Below are 23646 nucleotides of genomic sequence, written 5' to 3' on the forward strand. Positions count from 1 at the left end.
ACTCTTGATGTCCCTTCTGAGGATCACATCCTCTGATTCTATTTTGAAACAGGATTTGTCTTTTTAGTCCCAGTATTAGAGTGGCAGGCAGATAGATATCCCTTGGCCACAACCGGCAAAATCCCTGTGCTTTGTGCACCTGTGAGTCTTATTCCTATTAATATCCTGGGCCCTATCAGGCCAGCGGGCTAGGGTTCCAAACAGGGACAGCCAAACGTGCGCCCCCTCCCCCATCTCCTCCACATTCCGGGCCCAGCAGTTATTTTTACCCACATGTGTAAATGGGTCCACCTCCTTCTCAGTTGGGAGGACAGCAGAGGCACCAAGGGAGTTAGGGAAGGAACCACTTTAGACTTTTAGAGATTGCAATCTAATACCGGGTTGCTAATCTTGTAGCTCCAGCTGCTTCACAGGTAATTGCACTTGCTCTCTTTTGGTTTTTTTGTGGACAGAGAAAGCCAGGAGGCTTACCCCTATGCTCGTCAGCTCTGGCCACAAGTTACACTGCAGAGATTTCCAAACACACCATCACCCTAGCTCCTCAACCGAAAATGTAATTGGGTGGCTGTGGTTCTAGAACTTTGTTGGTAATTCCACTGTCCTGACATGCCCGGAGGCCCCCGTCTTCATTGCCCTTAAGTCCTGCTCATCTGCCCAGAGGCCTGAGCCTGTTACACTGGCTCAGAGAAGGCTGAGTGCTCCTACAAGCTCTGCCTCAGTTCTGTGTCTCAATGACATCTCCAGCCACCCCAAATTAAGTATGCTCTTCATCCTTGCCTATCTGTAGCTTAAAGGCTCAACATCTAATCAAAGTGGGTTGCTTCCCCCATTCCCAGAACCTTCCCAGGTTTTTTCTCACCAATCTCTTTCCTAAGTCTCTTTTTGTTTTAGGAAGAAGCCGTAAATGCATAGTTTTGGAAGAAATTTTTTAATTAGCTAGTTAATGGCCAGACTTTGCAATAAGTTTTATACTTTTAAACAACAGACTCCGAGCATTTGTCTCAGTTGGACTCCTAAAGGATTTTAAAATTCTGAAAAACCATTTCTCATTCATTTTTAAGTTGACATCTATAAATTACCTGTCATTCTATAAGTTATTAGTCCAATAGTTGTGAAAAATATAATTTTCAGTGTATTGAATATTGCATGAATGCTTTTAAACCTTATAAAATTTCTAGTATACCAGATAACTTTGTCTTAGGGTATAGATACAGCTTGTTTTGTGACTCATGCCTGCCACAAATTGAATTAATAAAGCCAGCCTGTATTGTTGAGGCAGTCAGCTGTATTGGACTTACTTTCTACCAGAAAATATCTTCTTCCTTTAAATCAAATAAAGTCAGATAGATGCATTTTAGATATGCAAGATGTTATTCCACAAGACCGTCTCTTACATGTCTCCAAATGCATTGCTTTGCATTCTCTCAGCTTATTTGCATATGTGGCAGTGTGATTTTCCAACCATCCATTCATTTTGGTCCCAGGGGTTTTTATACCCAGCAAGATGGACTGTAACAACATTCAACAAGGATAAGAAATATACTGCGTTTGGAACGCCCAAGAGGGGAGAGAGTAATTTTTAAAAAAGAGAGGCGGGGGTGGAAAAATACAACAAATGGCAAACACGGTTCTCCGAGTTTCACGTGAGGAAGAAGACATTTGGAAAGATCTAGATGATGGTTTGAGAATTGTCCATGCCCAAGTATCCTGGAAAGTCTTTGGAGCTTGTGCCTGCTCCCATTGAAAAAGCTCTGCTTCAAAAGATGCGAGGAGGGGCTGGGCATATGGCCTAGTGGCAAGAGTGCTTGCCTCCTACACATGAAGCTCTCGGTTCGATTCCCCAGCACCACATATATGGAAAACGGCCAGAAGGGGCGCTGTGGCTCAGGTGGCAGAGTGCTAGCCTTGAGCGGGAAGAAGCCAGGGACAGTGCTCAGGCCCTGAGCCCAAGGCCCAGGACTGGCCAAAAAAAAAAAAAAAAGATGCAAGGACAGGATGGTGAAATAGTTGAAACCACTCAGTTTCATTTCTTTTTCAAGCGCATTCTTTACTCATCTCATTTTTATATTAGTATGCAGATAAGAAGAAAAGGGCATGTGCAGGAACATGCACATGGCAGATACTATAGGATGATGTGCCTTAGGGGGTTGCTGCCCTGGCAGGTATAGCCCCAGGATCATGGTATGGCAAGGCTAGTTGGGGCTTCCCAAGAGGGAAGGGAGATATTGGCAGTTATCATGAAGACCTGGTATTAAAATGCCGGGTACCTCTCATGATGGTCAGAGCATGGGTGCTGAGTCAGCTGGCATCCCATTCTGGTTGCCTCCTCTGTATTCTGTGGCCTCCGGCAGGTTTCTTAACTGTGCCTAACGCGTGGAAGGCACTCCATGCCAGTTATGCCCTTTCCAATCTTGAGTTTCTCCCCAGAATTCAGCTGGGGCTTCTCCCCAGAAAACTTCAATGGAGTCCACTGGCCAGCAATGTGATTGCATCCACAACATGGCCAGCAGGAAAGATAGCCCTAGAAAGAAGTAATGCCTAGGGAACCAAAGCTTCTCTGATGAGACTGTCTTAATGGAGCCCTTAGGGAGGATCAGTGAATGTCTTTTTTTTCCCCCCACATAGTTTTGTTGTTTATTTTACACAAAGGAGACCACCAACATTTGCCACAAATTCTTTAGAAAGGCCATCTTCTGCTTCTGATCCAGCGTAGGAGGCGTGCTGCTTGCAGTGAGCTTGTTGAAGGCATCTGCTAATCTCTGGTAAATAACTGGATCTGGGTGACTTGATAGTAATGTCTCCACCAGTTCAGAATATTCAGCCTAGACCTGTGGGACTCTAGGTCAGAGGCTTTCATCAGTGGAAGTCCCAAGAATGAAAGCATTCTGCATTTGCCTTCTGGTATAAAACACTGTTGCTGGCTAGCAGTGTTTCACAAGTGAGGTAGGCTTCTGGCTTCCCATAGCCTAGGCTGTGTCAGGAAGAGGTTTCAGCGTCAAGGATGGGAACGAAAAGGGGATAAAAAAGTGGCATTGATGGGGGAAAAGGATGAAAGGGTGACATTGTATTCATACACGGGCATGTTGAATTGGCACGCCTTTGTACAACTACCTAAAGACAATTTTAACTTTTTAAAAACAACCCCCCCAAAACCTCTTCTTTCTATTATTTGGAGTTCATTTCAGTGAATATTGTTTATCTGGTAGAGACACGTAAGCATTGCACCTTTGTAATTTTAATTTTAAAAAAAAGTTAAAATGGTATCCTGTTTATCTCAATTTCCTGACACTGCATTGATTACTGAGAGAGTCTATCATTATGTCAGTTATTAACACTTCTTCTTTGGTAGTTAAGTTCAGAAAGTATGGAATCTACATCTAGAATTCTGGAGGGGGGTGTTGTTTTGGGGGTATTTTTGTTCTGTTTTTGCTTTACACATTTACTATTGAAATTGCTTGCAGGAAATTTGATTTTAAAACTCCTCCTGAGAAGAAATAAGACACGTATCCTGAGAAAATTATCCTGAAGTCTTGAGAATTTAAGACAGATTGTGCCATAAAAACAGAAGCATGAGATTAAATAAATGGGTCATGAAATGAACCCAGTGACACATTTTTATTTAATGCTGAGTTTCAGTCTCAAATCAGTTTACTTGTACCTAATAAAATCTTATGAAAATATCTACCTTATTTTAACAAATTATCTTCATTAGTTCCCCCCCCCCTGAAAATTCAGTGATAGTTAATAAGAGAGTGACAATTTTGCCACAGGTTTTTCTATTTTTTTTTTAAGATAAATAACGTGACAAGACATTGTCTAGGGCCTTTGTCTGGGTACTTTGTGTTGCAGAAGTTACAGTTCACTGATGGCAGGCCAGGCCCCTGAATCTAGAATGGTCCAGGGACCTCTTCTTTCCTCTGAAAAGACGCACAACTGTAGATGACCATCAGCTCCCCTAGTCTTTAAAGGCCTACATTTGGCTTGAACAAAAGACAAGGCAGAGACCATCTGACCATGGCAGTGCCCCTGGCAGCCCCACTGGCTCACCTGCCACAGTTGGCCAAGGTCTTGGTCCCAGCAGCAACCTGACCAACACTGGGCTTCTTTCTCCTCCATCTTCCATAGTTGCTTTCTGACAACATCAAGTGAGGAACATTGACTGTCAAGGATTACCGATGACCACCTTGAAGGCTGGCTGTCCTGCTGCTAAGAGAGTCTGGGAGCCTACTTGTAATGGGATCTCCTAGAGATGAACGCCAAGCCCTCTGTGCCTCAGTAGCCAGATCTCTGTGGTGCTGTCACACTCTGTGCACTGTCCCTCTGGCCCACGCCCTCTTCCTTGCCAGTCATTCTCTGCTTAGTGCCCTGATGTGTCTTCTCTCACTGGATCCAGTCTGGGACCTTTGACCCCCAGCCTTTATATCCTTCCCAGCCACCACGATCCTGCTGTGGCCGGCGCTTCAGTGACAGAGCCCTGCTGCATTGCCCTGCCTGCCTACCTGCTTGCCTGGCCTCTCCCCAACTCCTACCTGGCCCTGCTGTAGGATTCCACGTTCCCTGAACTTATACTCGCCTTAGCCCTTGCCAGAAGGAGGTGTTTCTTCCCCTCGGGAGTCCTGAAGCTCCCAGGTGGGTAGCCCCATAAGACACTGAACCCCCAGAAAAGTGAGAGTGACTAAAAGGTGCTTGGTCTGTGGCTAGCCTTGACCTAAAGAGCTCACAAGGTTGGAGCCACAGTGCTACTCATGGCCCACATCTGACTCCCAGAAGGCCTTGTCAGTCGCCACTGTCCATGAGCTTACAGTGTTCAATTCTTTTGGGGAAACTGACTTCCTGTGGTTGACTCTGGACCTGGAAGATGCTTACCTTCGGGGGTTGGGGAGCCAGATGGGTGAGCTGGAGAAAACTTGAGTGATCCGCCCCATCTCTACTGGCCCGGTGATGCCCCTTGCAGGGTGCTCGTTCTATGCCCTCTGTTTTTCTGTTTCCTATGTTCCAAGAAAATTGTCCCTTAAAAAAAAAAAAAAGATGGTATTCCTAATAGCAGACTCAGCCAGCATGGTATAGTTCAGCCAGCTGCTCAGCATGGTTTTACCTGCGAGTGAGCCCTGAGGGTTTGTGCATATGAGATGGTTTTAGCTTGTTGTTAGAAATAAGGACTCATCTCTCCAGGACACGCCTTATGACCCTCTTCTGGTGAGTGGCAGATTTCCTTCCTTCTCTCTTAAAACTGAACAGGAGAGGAGCTGGCAGTATACACACACACACACATTTATACACACACACACACATACACACACACACACACACACAGTGCTGGGACTGAGGCTTCCCTTAACTTGTTTTGCTCAAGGCTAGTGCTCTACTACTTAAGCCACAACTCCACTTCTGGCATTTTGCCGGTTCAGTGGAAGTAAACATCTCATGGATTTTCCTGCCTGGGCTGGCTTTTCATCTCAATCCTCAGATCTAAGCCTCCTGAGTAGCTAGAATTATAAATGTGAGCCACTGGCACCCAGCATGTATATATGTATATATATGTATGTATGTATGTATGTATGTATGTATGTATGTATGTATGTATTATATATATATATACACACACACACACATGTGGTTACTGAGTTTGGTTTGGCTTTGTTGTCTGGTGCATATGAAGTGAGTTTTGATAGGAGCATGTTCACAGAACACTTCACCCTGTGAAAATGCAGAAAGGACCCCAATCTTCTAAGCTAGGAGCAGCTTCCAGCCTTAGAGGGTTCTACAGACTGTTTTCATCTGAGGAAAGGGCAGGTAGGGTAGGAGGCAGCATGAAAGCGAGTGGCTGGTGAGTACTTTAACAGACCCCCCTAAAATCTCCTGAGCCTCCGCTGTCATGAAACCCTCTTCCAGACCCCCATAACTGAGAGCCAAGCCCTTGCTCTTGTGCCGCTCGGTGTGTGGGGAAGGAGCCAGCTTGGAGCCGGCCTGCTCAAGCAGGAGCCTTGGCAGATGACCCCCAGTGCAAAACCACTCCGGTTTCTCATCTTAACGTGAGAAGGGACAGTGAGGGGAGTCTGCCTCCTGAGCCTGCGGCCTGGACACAGGGCCTGCCGAGGTGGGCACCGGGCAAGGATTTGGCGCCACCCAGTTCAGGGCCCGGCTCCTGACTTGTGTCTGGACAAAGTTGAATTCGGTTTGACCGGTTTAGAACTCCGATGACTTCCTAGCACACCAACAGGAGTACATCGCTGCCCTGTGGAGTTTTACTAAAATGCAGCTACGTTCACGCTCCATGGCACAGCCTTTCAGGTTAGGAAACAGCAATTTGAGGGCTGCTGTCTCCTGAAGCTCACCTTCTGTGCCCTCCTTCATGCCAGCAGCCGTGGGAGGAAGGAGAGGAGGTGAGGTGGTGGTGGTGGTGGTGATTATGATGATGATGGGACCGGTAACCACACCATGCTTCCCACATTAGGCATGCGCACAATTTCTTTTTTTACCAGTAAATTTCCATTTCTTTGTTGATAGTACAGTTAGCTGACATTTATACCAGCTTCAGAATCATAACAAAATCAGCCCCATGCAGAATGAACAAGCCTGTGCCCCAGCTCCGTGTGTGGCTGCCCTAGGTGTGAGTCACTGGGGTGGGTGGGGGGGTGACAATAGGCCTGTGAGCTGGGAAGCAAAACTTTGGTTGGTTTCCAGGCCTTCTGGCTGATTGCTACCCTTGGTAAAAGGCACACAGCTTATTCATTGGCATTTCCCTGCAGCCTTATGCTGGACAAGGAAGATAGAGTGGAGAAATGCAGGAACTAGAAATCTCATCAGAAAGACTGGCTTGTCTCAGAGGAGGATATTCTTAGGAGAGGAATGCAAAGTTGCAATACCTAGGGACATCCAAACATACAATATTTATCCAAATGAACTTCAGGACATCGGAATAAGAGCGTTTATTCCTTCTTGCTGTTTTCGTTTTCTTTTCCTTTTGTCTTACTTGTTCATGTATCTCCCTTTGGGAGACTAAGAAGGGGCACAGAAATGGAGGGACAAAGAGTGAACAAATGCAGCTGTGGTATTCACCAGACACCATGTGGAAAATGAACTATACAATTTGTGGGAAGGGATGGGAGGAAAAACTTGGGAGAGAGCAAAGGAAGGGGTGACGTTGTTGTGAAAGAAATACACTCTTGGCCAAGCATTGGTGGCTCACGCCTGTAATCCTAGCTGCTCAGGAGGCTAAGATATGAGCATTGTGGTTGAAAGCCAGCCCAGGCAGAAAAGCCCATGAGACTCCAGTTAACTACCAAAAAAACTGAAAGTGGAACTGTGGCTCAACCAGGTAGAGCAATACTAGCCTTGAGCAGAAAAGCTCAGGAAGAGAGAGCACCTAGGCCCTGAGTTCAATCCCCAGGCCCTTCAAAAAGGAGAAGAAGAAGAAGAAGAAGAAGAAGAAGAAGAAGGAGAAGGAGAAGAAGAAAGAAATGTACTTTTACTTGCCTTATGTAACTATAACTCCTCTGTGTGCCACTTTTATTATAACAATTTTTTAAATGCATGAAAAGCCAAAAAAAAAAAAAGATTGGCTAGTCTCATTCTTCCACGCTACACACAACGCATGAGGACACTGACCTTTTATTATCACTTCTGTGTCCTTTAGAGGATGGTTTTCCAGTTAACCAAATTTTTTTTAACCAAAAAGGAATTTCTAAACCTGCAGCAAGCCATTTCCATAAATGTTGTTTGGATTTACCTGTTGGGTCTTCTAAACAGAAGACAAAGATTTTTTTTCAAGTGCATTTGGAAAATAGTTTCTGTCAATGAGAATATTTCTTAGAAAAGCAGTGACAGTGAGTGCTCAGATTTTGGAATATGGTGATATCTGGATGCTGTCTTTGGTCTTTTCCTTGCTGTGGGGTGAGTTTGGTTACACAGAAAGAATGTCCTGGCTTTGATGCAGTCATAATATTCAATGTGCATATGCAAATATGGTACTGGGGAAAATTGAGGGGATCGATGGGGTTTGAGAAGCAGGGGGAGGACGATAAAAGGGGCAGCATTGATGAAGATGCATTGTACTCATAAATTGACATGTTGAACTGGAACCCCTTTGTATACCTAACCATTAAAGAGAATGGTTGTAAAAAAGACATTCAGCTTCCGTGTACTGTGTGTGGTGGTAACGGCTGTCAGTGTAGTGCGTCGAGTTGTGCAGGACACAGTGGGACCCCTTGTGGTCCAGGTCAGGGGCTCCCGAACCTGAGTTTTTAGTCCGTGCGCCACGTAGAGCCCCGGGTGTCTCCTAGGACCTCGGCCAGGATCGCATTCCTGTGAGGTCGATGGTGACCTGAAGGGACGTGTGTTTCCAGAATTATAGACCTAACCCCAAACATGGATTAGCAAGCGATGCGCTTCCTGGATTGAAATGACTTTTTAACAGTGATCTGCAGTTAATGAGATCTGATAATAACCAAGCCACGTAGACTGCCTGATACTGGCAAAGCCAAGGGGAATGCATGCGACAAATACTCATTAGCATGTTCAACATTTCTGTATTGTCTCCTTTTTCACATCGGGCCCAGTTCTTCCCCCAAAGCCTCACATTTCCCCTGCTGACCACGGACTCCCAATCCTAGGAGATGAGTCCTCGCATTCTGTTTAGAAGGAGGCATTAACCGGTGCCAGACAGTTAAAGACCAGATGCAGGAGCGAACCAGCATCCAGTTCGGATGACAGCTCTCTGAGTCCCATCTTGGCCCTGCGCCGTCCACCCTCCCGGGCTGCCTCCAGGGTCAGCTTCCGGACCACTCTCTCCCTGCGGGGAACTCGTTTTTAAGACGTGCTCACCGAGGGAGTGGATGGAAGCATTAACTCTTTGCTCTTTTCTTCACAGACACGAGACGACTTCCTGGGCCAAGTGGACGTGCCTCTCAATCACCTTCCGGTAAGGCCAGGGACTTGGCTTTCTGATTGCTTCTGGCTGATGTGTGTGGAGTTTGTTCTCTCGTGATGGCTCCGGCTCTCTCTCTTTAATAGAAAGTGGTCGTTTCAAGGGATCAGAGAGAGGCCAGCTTAGCTGTAAATATTGCCTGGGTCTGAATCCTGTGAGCAGGCCTGCCAACATCGCCATCTCCTCTCCCCTCCCTTCATACAGAATGGCCATTTCCTCTGTCCACTCTCTTTTTCTTTTTCTTTTGTACTTGGCTTTTTACTCCCAAATCCATCCTTTGTTTGGTTTGGCCTGAGGTTGCTTCCCCGTGCTAGAAGTTCACATGCTGTGTCTCATGCTATGTCTGTAGAGGCCACTCTTGCCTAGGTTTGGGTGGGTTTAGAACTTCCTCCATCAACATGGAGACAAAAGGGAGGACACTGTTGGTTCTGAGTGCACTTGTCCCCAGGAAACACCCACTGGCTTTTAGGAAATGCACTGCTGTGGCATTGGGTGTGGCCCGAGGCCCCTCTCGGCCCAGAGGAACAGGTGGTGAACTCTAACTGTGGTTAGGTGTGTGACCCAAACCCAGGCTGTGGCAACAGACCTGGAGACCTTCAGGGAGGCAGGACGTATCACATTTCAGCCTCAGTTTTCCAGATTGTTCTACTGGTCCGCCCAGTCACTTTCCCCTCAGCAGCGCAAAGTAACATAAGTAGAAGAGGAGAGTCAAATACTTCTTCCTTACAAGGTGCTGTGTTTCTAAGTGCTTTGGACGCGCACGGAGCATAGTCTATAAACTAAAATGACTTAAAGCGCCTAGTGCCGGCCTCCTGCTCCATAGAAACCTTGGCTATTCTCAAATGGCAAGTGCCAAGAAAGACTGTCTTTACCAGGAAAGCTTTGAGGATGAAGGAATGAGGTGTCAGGCAATTTGCTCTCACTCACTTAGACAAGCTCTTGAGGAAGAAAACTTCAAGTGTGTTTCCTGCCAAGGGATTGGAAGCAGAAGTGATCGCGTTGAAATGTGTTTGTTTATCTCTGTATAAAAACCTGATGCTTTCCAGTGCTCTGAGAAAGGAGTATTTTGTGTGCCCGCGTGGTGCTGCTTCTACTTAGACCAGTCCCGTAAGCCATCAGAAACTGATGGTTCGTTCCATTCGCATCGAGAGGATGTGAATGTGTCGCAGCATTTCGAAGAAGGACTCCATACACTTCTGCCTCCGATCGGTCTCTGATCATGCTCTTCAGATCAAAGCTATACAATTGTGTGTTTAAATGGTGTTCGTTGGAATCATGGTTTGGATTTGGGGTGGGGGCAAGAGTGAACTTGAAAGATGAAACTGGTGCTGAGGCTCAGTACTGGGATAGAAATGAGTCTCTTAAGAACGTTGATTGAAGAAGAATTTATGAGGTGGGGGGTAGGATCAGAAAGCATGATATAAGTGAGTAAAAATGTCACAGTGGACTGCATTCTTCTGTAGGATCGATATACACTAATAAAAAAAATTGTAAAAGAAACCAGGCATTGGCTGCTTACACGTGTAATCCCAGCTACTCGGGAGGCTGAGATCTAAGGCTCCTGGTTCCAAGCCAGCCTGGATATAAGAGTCCGTGAGACTCTTAGTTCCACTTAACCACTAGAAAACTGGAAGTGGAGTTGTGGTTCAAAGTGATAGAGTGCTAGCCTTGAGTATAAAAGCTCAGAGACAGCATCCAGGCTCTGAGTTCAAGCCTCATGACTAACAACAAAATTAAAAGAAACCATTAAAGAGGTTAAAACAATGGCACCTGGTGAGAACAAAGTACCCCAGTGTGAGTCAAGCCAGCAGTGTAACAGATTCTCCCACTTACTTAAATGCCCCAAGAAAACTCTATAATGGAGCCCTATGAGCCCTGTACTTGAAAGTGATTGACTTTTTGAACTAAGAGGATGGACCAAAGGGGGACAGGAGAGGAATGAAGACGTCTTCTTTACATGGAAGTGTGGTGTAGAAACCAAGGAGCATAACTGAATAGATGTTGGCCTTTGGGACCAGGATTTGAGGATCTGTCAATATGTATGATCAAACTGTTTATTTATGAGAACATTGGCGTAAAACTTGCAGCGTGGTTCATTTTGTGGGTTAATGCCTAAGTGTGTGAATATGTAAGGTGAATGTGAATATTTGAACCTGTTTGATGGAGTGTGCAATGTTTGGTAGTTCTTTCTTGACAGCTACATGTTTTCATGGCAGACTACATGGGGCCTGGAAATCCATTTTTTGTTATTTTGGATCAAAGGAAATAGAACGCCCTACTTGTCCCATTTGTAATGGGGGAGGTCATTGGAGGGGAGGCGTGAGAGATGAGGAATGTTGTGGTATGGTTGGCTCTTCCTGCCCTTCTCCCCTTCATCTTTTCAGGAGTTAAGAGTTCTGATTGGGTGTGTGATTATTGATTGGTTTCATATGGCCCCATTGTCAGCTAGAGGATTCCTTCCTTCCATAGATAGTTACGGAGAGTCATGATGCTAATCTCAGAGGATGGATCAGAGAAGGGAACTCTCCCTCAGATAACAGGGTACCACCAATGCTAAAGCTACATGTAGCCACCGAGTATTTGAATCATCATTGGAGTAGTGGAAGAGCTGAGATCACAGTTCTACTCCATTTTAATTAAGATTAAACCTTGAGAACGCCACATGTGGCAAGTGGCACATGTAAAAATGAAGGCAACAAGCTGGGCATTGGTGGCTCGTGTTTGTTATCCTAGTTGTTCAGGAGGCTCAGATTTGATCTAAGGATCATGGTTTAAAGCCAGCCCGGGAAAGAAAATCCATGAGACTCTTCTCTCCAGTTAAACACTAAAAAGCCAGAAGTGGACCTGTGGCTCAAGTAGGTACAGTATTAGCGCAGCAATAGCACCCAGGCCCTGAGTTCAAGCCACAGGACCAGAGAGAGAGAGAGAGAGAGAGTGTGTGTGTATTCTGGGCTTATGAAATATGTGATTCTCAATTTCTTTTGTTCTAAACCACACCTCTAACTACCGGAAGAATTATGAGTAGAAGGATTTTCAAGCCCACTAGAGTTTCACGGTAAATCTTAATGCTTTTCTTCCTCCACCTTGGGCTGTTTCTCTCTAATTCTACATATGTAATGAACTAAGAATATTTAACCTGCGTAAGGTGAGGCTCTGAAATGTGATTCCTAGAATAAAAGCGAAGATACATTTTCTTATATTAAAAACAGGTTTCTTAATAGAATAGTTGACTATTCCTCCATATTGACATATATATTCATTTACTTAAGCATTTTAGGCTAGGAATGAGGCATATTTTGTTGCTCAAGATAATATAAAGCAACCAGGTCCAGTGGCTCCCACCTATAATCCTAGCTACTTAGGAAGATGAGACCTGAGGATTACAGTTCCAAGCCAGCCCAGGCAGGAAGGTTTGTAGTGCTCTTATCTTTAATTGGCCACAAAAACAAAAGCCAGAAATGGAGCTGTGGCTGAAAGGGTAGAGTGCTAGGCTTGAGTGAAAAGAGACAGTGCCCAAGGCCCTGAGTTCAAACCCCATTACCAGCACCAAAGGAAACAAAAATCACTCTGCCTTGCTTCTTTCTGGTCTACTGGATGCCACTAGTAGGGAATGGAGCTCTTCTCTTAAACCATGAACTTGATGGTCAAAAGCCAACAGCAGAAGGGAATGTAGCGTCAATTCATGATTGTTGTGAAATTGTTTTAAATCACTTAAATGTTCTATTTTATGTCTGTGAGTTTGTAAAACAAATACTGTAGACCTCATGACTGTTGTTGGTTGAAGAACTTTTCCTTGTTGAAATGCTAGATGCCTGTTGCTATGGTTACCATTGGATATTGGTGTTTGCGATGTAAACCTCATGCTCACCATCTTAGGCTTGTCTGTCTCAAGCTGTCCCCATATACAGCTCTAAGTTCCCTAACCCAAAGAAAGAAGCCTCCTGAGCAGACTAGAAAGTCCGTCTCCCCCCGCCCCCCATGTCTCCTGTGGGCAACTTGAGTACAAGCACTTCAGCATCATGGGGTGGCCTACATGTTCCCCAAGCAGCTCACTGCCAACAGCTGGGCACCTGCATAGTTCAGCGCTGTGCTGGGTCCTGCGGGTCTTTATATGGCAGGGCCAGTGGCTCTCTGCCAGGGAGACAAAAAAGGAGACAGCTGGAAACCCGGAGCCAGGCTGGCAGGAAGGTTGTGTGGCGGATACTGTGCATGGTCAGTCCCTGGTGTCCTGTGTTTCCAGCTGCAGTGGCCAGAGGAAACAGCGGACAGCTCTCTTGTTACCCCTTGAACAGGAAAGGGTAGGAGCCATAGTGGGAGAGGAAACCAGATTCTTTTCCCCCTTTGATCACAGATTGAGAGCTTCCTACTTTGATCAAATGCTTCCAGATAAAAGAAAATGTTTGAATTATGAGTCACTTGTATTCTTGGCCACCAGTCTCTCTCCTCTCAATTTTATTTGTACCAAAAAAAAAAAAAAAATATATATATATATATATATATATCGGATAGGAAATAAGATTCAAGTCTCATTAAACGATAGGACTTCTGCTTTCTTCACTTCTAGTCCAGATCAAATGGCTCATCTCCAGTATTTCTTTTGCATTTTAATTCCTCTTGAGGACTGAGGAAAAGAAGAGAGGACCAGAGGAGGGCAAATAGGACTTGTAAGTTGACTCTTTATTCAGGCCAGAAAATTAGGAAACATGAGAATCTTATCTGTCAGGCCTTGCTGACTTCCATCTGGGACATAGCTAGATTACCTGGTAACATTAACCAGGTTAGTATTCCTTTCCTAGCCACTGTTTTCTTGCAAAATGAGAGGCCTGGCCTAGTTGACAGTAAGCTTTTATCCAGCTCTGTGATGGAGCTTAAGAGCTCTCCAGATTCCCAAGCTGAGACTGTAGATGTCTGCTCTTAGCAGAGCCCAGGCCTACAGAGGGGAAGGGAGGCTCAGCAAAGCCCCATCTCCTACAGACCTGCTACCTCCTGTTTCCTTCTCCACTGAAGACTAGAAGCTCCTTCAGGTGGCAGCCCACCCTTGTTACTGATTGTTTTAAACGTCCACGTTCACATGTGTGTTCTGAGTTCAGTGTATCACTTGCCTTAAGAGGTCATACAGTATTTGATGACATGGACCTCCTAATTAAGGATAAAAATAACCCCACAACTTGCATTGACAACAGAATGGAATTCTGGCAGGTGTTTGCCAGTTATGCCTCTCAACTTTTTCTTGTGTCTCCCTGTCTATAGATAACCGCCCCCCCCCCCCAAATCTCTGCATCTCCACACAACATGCTGGGTACAGAGAAGCTATTTTAAAACATATAGTACAGGTCTGATCTGCTTAGGTCAACCATGGGATGTTTTAATTAGAGTTGTCCCAGCTTGGCCCATTTCCAGGGTGCCCGAGTTGCTTGATGCCCTCACTAGACTTGCAGCACTCCTCTACTCCTCTTGTGTTGTGGCTGGCGGCAAGAAAATATTCCATCACATCTGTAGAATTCACCAACATGGAGCTTGAAGGGACTGGAGAGAGCATTGCTCATTCCTGAGCATGTTCTGCAGGTACAGACACCTAGGCCCAGCAGTTAGCCTGTTAGCATATGGGCAAGGCCCTCTACTCTCATGTCAGTGAGCCTCCAGCAGTCAGGGATACATGGGATAGGAGGAGCGTGAGGCTTCTGGTGGCTGAGGCTGAAACCAAGTTTTGCATCTGGGGACCCAGGGAGATCCTCCCCCTCTACTCTACTTACCCACAAAGTTCTTTCTCTTACTAGATGTTAAGATTGCATTTCTGGTTACACACACTCTCTGCTTAAAGGGACAGCACTATCTAGCCAGCAGATTGTCTTTGGAACTTGCATTCATCTGTTGCAATGGCTTCCCACTCGCAGACAGTGCCCTCAGTGTCGTCCTGGGAGTTGCCCTGTGGCTCTGCGCCAGGGAGCATGGTCAGATTGGAAGTTGGGTAAATGCCAAGAAGAACCTCGTAGTTGTTGACAAGTTAGGTCTTGTCCAGACTAGAGGACGCCCGTGAAGGGGAAGTTCCATTTCTACCACTCCACCTCTTCTTGCTTGGCATTGAGTTGGTAACATTCAAGTGGCATGAAAATACAGAATTGGCTGAAGATGGTAACGGCCAAGTTTGGTGAACTGTGCCAGGAATGTTTGTGAGGAGGAATGTATGGAAACCACCTCAGCTGATTGGTTTAACCCTGAAAACACTCTTATAAAACGAGGAGGGTACTGGAGGCTAGAGAGGTACAGACCTTGCCCTGGGTGTCAGCTCTTTAAGCGACAAAGCCAGAGCATAGATGTGGGCTCTGCCTCTTGAGGGTTGGTTAAGTCTGAGTAATGTGTGGACAGAGGGCCTTCTAGAACCCTCCGAGCTCCGTGCTCTGCTCCTTACTCTCATGTGCTCCGTAACTCCTGGAATTCTCACTAACACCGTGCGTTGTTCTGGAGTCTCTGGGTACCCTGATGCTTCCATTGTCGTTCCCCTCCCACTTCTCCACCTACCGAGACCTCTGTAATGATCTCAGGTTGGACCACTTGTTCCTAGCCACTGTGATCCCCAAGTCAGAGCCAGATCTTTTCGCCCCCATCTCAAGTGTCACGGGATGCAGCCTTCCGCACCACCCTGCAGTGCCTGAGATTCTAAAGAGCTAGATGGCCCCGTCCCCTTCCACATAGCTGTAACCCTAAGGACAGGTACTGTGTACTGCCCACATCGCTTTTACATGGTATTGCTCTAAAATTATTTGTTGGCTGAATAAGTGTGGGGAAAAAGGAAGACTAACAGTAGTATTCTTTTTTTTTTTTTTTTTTTTTTTGGCCAGTCCTGGGCCTTGGACTCAGGGCCTGAGCACTGTCCCTGGCCTCTTTTTTGCTCAAGGCTAGCACTCTGCCACTTGAGCCACAGCGCCACTTCTGGCCGTTTTCTGTATATGTGGTGCTGGGGAATCGAACCCAGGGCCTCATGTATACGAGGCAAGCTCTCTTGCCACTAGGCCATATCCCCAGCCCCAACAGTAGTATTCTTGATTACTAAATTTTCTACTATAAATTATGTTTATTTTGGAACCCTTTTATTTATCCCCAAAGTGTCTTTGAATTGTTACCTTGGTATGAACACTTCTGAGCATATATATACATGACTCTTGTCGATGAGAGCAGATGGTCAGGGCCTTCGTGCTTTCTGTAGATCAGATGAATTTATCAACTACCTGCATATCTGCCTACTGACTGCCAGCAATGTTCTCAACACCAGTGATGCAGTAGTGAGCAAATCCACATCTCTGATCTCCCGACCTTACCTCCCATTCCAGAAAGATGATGATGAACTAATACATAAAGAAGTGAGCATGTGCAGGTGAGGGAGAGATGATTCAGTGATGAGATCAGGGGTGGTCAGGATGGGGCGCTGGATGGGAACCCCAAGAGCAAGATGGTTACATGGAAACAACTGTGCTGTCTTCAGTCCGCTGCCTGTCTAGTAGAGACCTGCCATAGCGTGGCTCTGTGGCACCATTAGATGTCATTTGCACACGCAGCAGGTGAGGCTAAAATGATTGGAGTCGGAAATTGCCAAAGAGACTGGTTCATAATAAAGTTAAAGATAATTTAAAAACATATCATCTACCTGATGGATTGTAGAAGGAGTTTTTATCTTATTATAAGAGAGTAGGAAGTCATTGGGAGTTAAAGCAAGGAAGAACATAAACAGATACTTGAAAGGCAAATGTACATACACACACCTCTACCTGTGATATAACAAGCGATTATAATGTGGTTTGGCCCTCTTATTACAAAAGTAAATGTTTTAAATTACATTTAATTAAAGAGTCTCCCTAATTGACATTTTACTACATATAATATTTTTTAAAAAAACAACAGCACCAATTTCCTGCTTTGTTGAGCCAACAAGCTTTGTGCCATAAAAAAAAAAGTACCAATCCATTTGAAACGAACAAACATCTCAGACGTAATGACAGCTTCCTGAAAGACATCCCACAGAGCCAAGAGCCAGTTGCCCACATCTGTAATCCTAGCTACTCGGAGGCTGAGATCTGAGGATCACAGTTCCGAGCCAGCCTGGACAAGGAAATCTGCGAGACTCTCATCTCCAATTAGCCACCAAAAAGCTGGAAGTGGAGCTGTGGCTCGACTGGTAGAACACTATCTAGCCTTGAGCACAAACACTTAGGGACAGCACCCAGGTCCTGAGGTTGAGTCTCAAGACCAGCACTAAAATAAAGTCCAGCGAAAGCTTATAGGTGCCATCTGGACTTTGTGCTGGAGAGAACCCATCAATTCTTTCAGAGTCATGATTTCATATTTTAAGGTAAGAAATGAGCTGCCTTCAAAGATTAGGTCTTATGTTTTCTTGGTAATCTTTTAAGTTTCTGGAGTCACAAGGATTAAAGGCAGCAGTGCTCGTGGTGGTCCAAAGCTAATAAGCTCCTGGAGGTCGAGACTGTACCCTGCAGTTAGAAATTACACTTGGCAGCCAGTGGCTGTAATTTTGTCATTTGTCTCTGGCTGGGGCTGGGCTCCCAGAACCTGGTGTGGATAGCGACATCTAGTGGATGTTAAGGATGGATTCTGTGGTCTCTCCAGTGTTGAATCCTCTTGTTTGCACAATGACCATGTTCTAAAATACCAGAACCTCTGTAATCCGTATTGGTGTGTTTAAAATATGAAATTGTCAGGAGTGTTGCTTTTTTGTCTAATTTCCTTTTTCTTCCATAGACAGAAGACCCCACCATGGAGCGACCCTATACCTTTAAGGACTTTCTCCTCCGACCTAGAAGGTGAAGCTTAAGCGGGTATATACAGGGGGTTGCTAGTCTTCAGTGCTTCAGATCCTAGTTCCTTTTCCTTTTTTCTTTTTTCCTGCCAGTACTGGGCCTTGAACTCCAGACCTTGCTTAGCTTTTTCACTCAAGGCTGGTACTTTAGAATGCCATACTTGCACTTCTAAGTTTTTGATGGCTAATTGGAGATAAGAGTCTCTGTATATATCACTTGGACAATAAATTAATTAATATTATTTTTTTAAAAGAATCACACAAATTATTCTGCCCGGGCTGGCTTCAAACCTGCAATCTTCCCCCTCAGCCTCCTGAGTAGCTAGGATTGCAGGGTTGAACCACCAGTTTCTGGCAAGTACTGAGTTTTCTGAAGACATTTTCAGTAGTCATCGTAACTGGGATGGAGGTAAACAAGTCGTATCTTTTATAACCCGTTTCCTTCCCTTATGCAGTCATAAATCTCGCGTGAAGGGATTTCTGCGGTTGAAAATGGCCTACATGCCGAAAAACGGAGGTCAAGATGAGGAAAGCAGCGAGCAGAGGGATGACATGGAGGTACGCGGGAACAGCTGCGGGCTGGGGCTTGCCCCTGGCTGCCGTCCCGTTCGCGCTCCGCTCGGGAGACCGTGTCACGGAAGGAAGTGACAGTTGATAAAGCAAAACACGAAAACACTTCCAGATGCCCCCGACTGTGTCTCCCGTAGTCCACCAGTGCATTTGTTGTTATAACACACTCATTTGGTGTCACGGCACTAACAATTGGAGCGCTTGTCCTTTAGATGGTGCAACATGGTCGTTTGTTGAACAGACAGCCTAGTCTCTCCCCACGCAAATACACCATCGGCAACCTTCCCGCGCTTTGGGCTCTTAGTGCCTTGGATTTTGAACTCTCTGAGTTGCTTATGGCACTTGAAAATGTTTTGGAGTGGACAAAGATGGCTTGGGAGATTTCTCTCCATCTCCGATGCATAGGCCCATTGGCAAGGTTGACAGCTTGTGTTAGGAGAGCTCTCCTCTGGAAGTTGCTTTTTTGGAGTAATTAGTTGTCCAGAGGGATTTTTCTTTCTGTCCTGGTGGCATTATGACCACTTGATCTTCTTGTCATGATTTCTGTATCCTGGATCCTGTACATAGCCAAAGCTGTGTCATTAGACATTGCTTGTAGGCAAGGTTTACTGAACATTTTTCTCACATTGTTCTGCAAACCCACATTGAACACGGCCTCGCCTGTGGCTGTTTTCACATCTGTTTGCAGCTGTTGCGTGTACGTGACACGTGAGTGATGTATTGTGGGCAACCTGACCAGCCTCCTCTGACCACATGTCCACGCAGCGTTTCACCATGGGCTCACGTGGGTGGTAGGCCCCAGTGGAGGGTAAGATTTCGTCAGCCCCGCAACAGATTTTCATGTCAAATCCAAGGAATTTGTTACACTCTTCTTGCCTTCCAGCTGCAGTAACCAGTGAATTAGTAGATTTTTCCAGTGACTTTGCTAGGGGATGTTAGGAAAGCAATACTTAATGCCTAAAGTATGCACTGTAAAAGTGCACCTCTGACCGTGGTTCTGAGGCCTGTGTGTGCTCCTCGAAGTAAAGGCTTCCCAGCTACTTCTGGCTCCTACCCTAATTGCAAACACACAGTGGAGGCTTTACCATTGCCTCCCCTGGTGGTAAGCAGGGCCTGTGCCCCCCTGTTCTGGTCGCCCACACTGAGCTGTGTTAGAATGTAAGTGTTGGGCTGGGGCTATGGCCTAGTGGCAAGAGTGCTTGCCTTGTATACATGAGGCTCTGGGTTCAATTCCCCAGCACCACATATACAGAAAGCGGCCAGAAGTGGCGCTGTGGCTCAAATGGCAGAGTGCTAGCCTTGAACAGAAAGAAGCCAGGGACAGTGCTCAGGCCCTGAGTCCAAGCCCCAGGACTGGCACAAAAAATTTTTTTTAAAATAAAATGTATGTGTTTAGGGTACTGCTTTAGCTCATGGGGGTGAGGGATGACAGTGGTGACAGCTGTGACAGGGCCCATGTCATTACCTTTGTTCAGCCCCGGAGGCCTTCAAGTCAGAATAACCAACTGAAATGTAAAAGGAGTACAGGGAGACTTAGGGAACTAAACTGACTCCATATCTCACCCATGGTGGCCCCCTGCAATATAGCCATCTGGAGGGGTGGGGGATGACTAATTTGCCCACTGCTCAAAAAAATATTTTTTTTTTCTCTGTCAGTCATAGGGCTTGAACTCAGGGCCTGGGCACTGTCCCTAAGCTTTTATGCTCAAGGCTAGTGCTCTACCACTTTGAGGCACTGCTCTCCTTCTGGTTTTTCTGGTGGTTAATTTGGGATAAGAGTCTCATAGACTTTCTTGCCTGGGCTGGCTTTGAACTGTGATCCTCACATCTAAGCATCCTGAGTAGCTAGGATTACAGGCATGAGCCACCAGTACCCAGCAAGATTTTTGAGACTTTGAACGGGTTTTGATTTGTTTGTTTTTTTTAAGTTTTTGAGGGAAGTATGTCAAACTGTGACACAGGAAGCCCTTGTAAGGCCCAGAATACAACAGAGAATCTGAAGACTAGATTGCTCCTCTGACCTTCTGTTTGATTACATTCCACAGCACGGGTGGGAAGTGGTGGACTCGAGTGACTCAGCTTCTCAGCACCAGGAAGAGCTTCCTCCTCCTCCTCTGCCCCCAGGATGGGAAGAGAAAGTGGACAATTTAGGCCGCACCTACTATGTCAACCACAACAACCGGACCACACAGTGGCACCGGCCCAGCTTGCTGTGAGTATCACAGTTAGATGCCCGCACAGCAACTCCTGGAGACGGGGGGGAAATCTCACGTCAGTAAACCTGCCCTTCCTTGACGTAGAGCTTTAGAATCGTCACGTCCACGTGTCAGGATGCTTGTTCTTAAGATCTGCTTTTCCTAGATTTATCTTAAATTTGAAAATTGTGTTGAATAGCTTGCCTCTTATTCACCTTCCTATTCTGATTGCGCCAGCATGGAAAATAGCAAGTTTCCCTTCTCCCTCTCTCCTTCCCTCCCTCCCTCCCTCCCTCCTTCCCTTCCTCCCTTCTTCTTATTTCCTTCTTATTTCCTTCCTTTCTTATTTCCTTCCACTGGTACTGGTGCTTAAGCTTAAGGCCTAGGGCACTGTCCTCAGATTTTACACTTGTACCAGGCTGGCTTCAAACTGTGATTTTCAAATCTCAGCCTCCTGAATAGCTAGGATTATAGGCCTGAGAAATTAAAAGTACACAGATTTGCAAAGCCACACTTAGCAATTGCTGTTTATTTTTATAGCATAACAGTTAACCTGTTACCCTGTTGTTTCTGAGGAATTTTATAAAAGTCTTTATGGAATCTTACTGTTGAGTCATATTTTATAGCAAAACCTAAACCTAAGGAAATATGAGCTTCCAAGTAATAGCCAAGACAAAGTGGATAATTGTCAATCAGATGTTATAAGCTATGATGTAATTTTCCATGTGCAATAAAGGCAGTGTATCCACTAAGATAATTTTCAGTCCATCTTGGAAAAGAAATGTGTTGAGGTTGCTTTTTAAACAGGTGATAGTAACATTGTGCTCAAAGGTATTCTTTTGATTGGGGTGTTTTGTTTCGTTGGTCTTTGAGACAGGCTCAGTATGTAGCCTGGATTGCCCTTGAACTCATGAACCTTCTGCCTTCATCTCCCAAATGTTGGGACCATTCCCATCCTTTGGAAGGTATTCTTACAAACCCTTTATCCTTAGAAATTACAAAGATACTCTAAATGAACAAGGAAGTGGGTAGAGAATGTAGCCACTTCAGCTGGTGGTATAGGTTTTAATTAATTTCCATCTGCAGAATTAGGAATAGCAAATAGTAGGTCTTCTGTGAATCTCCAAGAAGGTCTTGTGTCTCACTGTTCTTGGCTACTTTGGACTACCAAGTGGCCATTAGCTCTTGCTCTCAGCATAAACACCAAGATGCTGGAGCAATCAGTATACATGGAAATGATTTAGTTGATTCATTCATTGCCATTCCTTTTCATGAATGAACCATAGCTACTGGAAATATGGAAGAGCATTTGACTACTCTAGCTCTTTGCATCTGCCTCTGGCTCGGTGAAGAACCTTGGTAGCCTATGCCCTAAGCAATGGGCCACCCACCCTCTACTTGGCCAATTGGGACAGAGGTGTCCTACTCAGCCACCCACAGAGGTGGCTGCAGAGTTTCAAGTGACTCCCTTGGAAACAAGACCAGTAACTAATCACAGCAGAAGAAACACAAATAGCTGATACATGGATGGAAAAATGCCCAACTTCATTCATCAGGACCATGCAGATTACAAGTCTTTATTTGTGGAATAAATAGATAATTTGCTGGGTTATTTTAACCTCAAGTTGTTGATGAGAAAACACTTCACACATAGTTTAAATATTGTTTAATCACCTTGGTCATTTTGTGATGGCTTCATGGGTGTTTACTTGTATCCAGACTTATCAAAACAAGTCCAATCTCTTATGAGTCCATTAAAAGAAACACTATCTTGGCTGGGGATATGGCCTAGTGGCAAGAGTGCTTGCCTCGTATACATGAGGCCCTGGGTTCAATTCCTCAGCACCACATATACAGAAAATGGCCAGAAGTGGCGCTGTGGCTCAAGTGGCAGAGTGCTAGCCTTGAGCAAAAAAGAAGCCAGGGACAGTGCTCAGGCCCTGAGTTCACAGCCTAGGACTGGCAAAAAAAAAAAAAAAAAAAAAAAGAAAGAAACACTATCTTGGGTGGCACGATCCAAAAGCACCAAATTAAAGCAAACTCTATACCTTTTGTGATGCTGGTTCATCACTAATCCAGAGACAAAAGGAGATGTTCTGTGTGCGGGCTTGCTACGGTTTAGGGAGAAGTCAGTGGTGTGTCTGTCCCCACCAATGAGGCACCAGTACTGCAGGGGGAGACTGAGCCAGGAAAGACACCTGTAGAACACCATGGTACTTAAGGAGGTCAGCCTGTCTATGGGCTCAATTTGCAGGGAGCAAAGAATTACCTAAGGAAAAAGTTTCTACACACAGCCTCTCTGTTGTCCCTGCACATTCATGGTAATCTGGATTGACCTAAAGCCCCTGGGCCAAGGAATTACCTTTAAAGGTTGTGTTGGTTCATTTTGCTGGCAGTCATGAGGTACTCCTGTAATCCCAGTACTAAAGAGGCTGAGGTAAGAAGATCACGAGTTCAAGGCCAGCCTGGGCTGCATAGCACAAAAACAAAAGACTGTCTTGAGGAAACAAAATAAGATTGGGGATATAGCTGAAAGCTAGAGCAAAAACTAGATGGACGACATCCTAGGATCAATCCCAATGCCAAAAATGCTTTGTTTTCATCATTCAGTGTTCACAGAATACTGTAGCATTAGAAACTATATCATTAGAAACTATCTTTTTTTCTGTTACCAGAGTTTGAACTCAAGACCTTGTACTTGCCAGGCCTTTCTCAGATAGCCCTTTACCATTTGGGCCATACCACCAGCCTAACGATTTGCTGGTTATTTTGAAGATGGAGTCTCACAGTCTTTTCTGCCAGTGCTGGCTTCAGACTTGGATTCCCTAGATGTCAGCCTCTTGAGTAGCTAGAATTACAGATAGGATTCATTGGCACCCTACTAGTATCCCCCCCCCCAAAAAAAAAACAATTATTAAGAACCCCAGCCAGGTGGCAGTAGTTCTTGCTTATAGTCCTAACTACTTAGGAGGCTGAGACCTGGAAGGATTATAGTTCGAAGCCAGCCTGGGCATCAAAGTCTGTGAGACTGTAGCTCCAACTAACCAGATGATGTAAAGAATACCAAAAGGTGTGTATCATTTATAGGCAAATATCACACCACTTTATAGCATCCCTCATTTTGGTATCCATTGAGAAGGAAAGGG

General features: G+C 45.3%; 1 protein-coding gene across 6 annotated transcripts in view; it reads left to right on the forward strand.

Annotated features, from left to right (window-relative positions):
• Positions 1-23646, forward strand: part of Nedd4l (NEDD4 like E3 ubiquitin protein ligase) — a 283441-nt gene that overhangs the window by 204556 nt on the left and 55239 nt on the right. For all 6 annotated transcript variants that reach the window (XM_048363771.1, XM_048363772.1, XM_048363774.1 and 3 more), the window contains 4 exons: positions 8870-8920; positions 17678-17739; positions 18191-18293; positions 20351-20517. In XM_048363771.1, coding sequence (XP_048219728.1) covers positions 8870-8920; positions 17678-17739; positions 18191-18293; positions 20351-20517 — 383 coding nt within the window. The remainder of the gene's footprint in view (positions 1-8869; positions 8921-17677; positions 17740-18190; positions 18294-20350; positions 20518-23646) is intronic.

The sequence above is a fragment of the Perognathus longimembris genome, chromosome 15 (assembly GCF_023159225.1).
Source record: "Perognathus longimembris pacificus isolate PPM17 chromosome 15, ASM2315922v1, whole genome shotgun sequence".
Classification (NCBI taxonomy): Eukaryota; Metazoa; Chordata; class Mammalia; order Rodentia; family Heteromyidae; genus Perognathus; species Perognathus longimembris.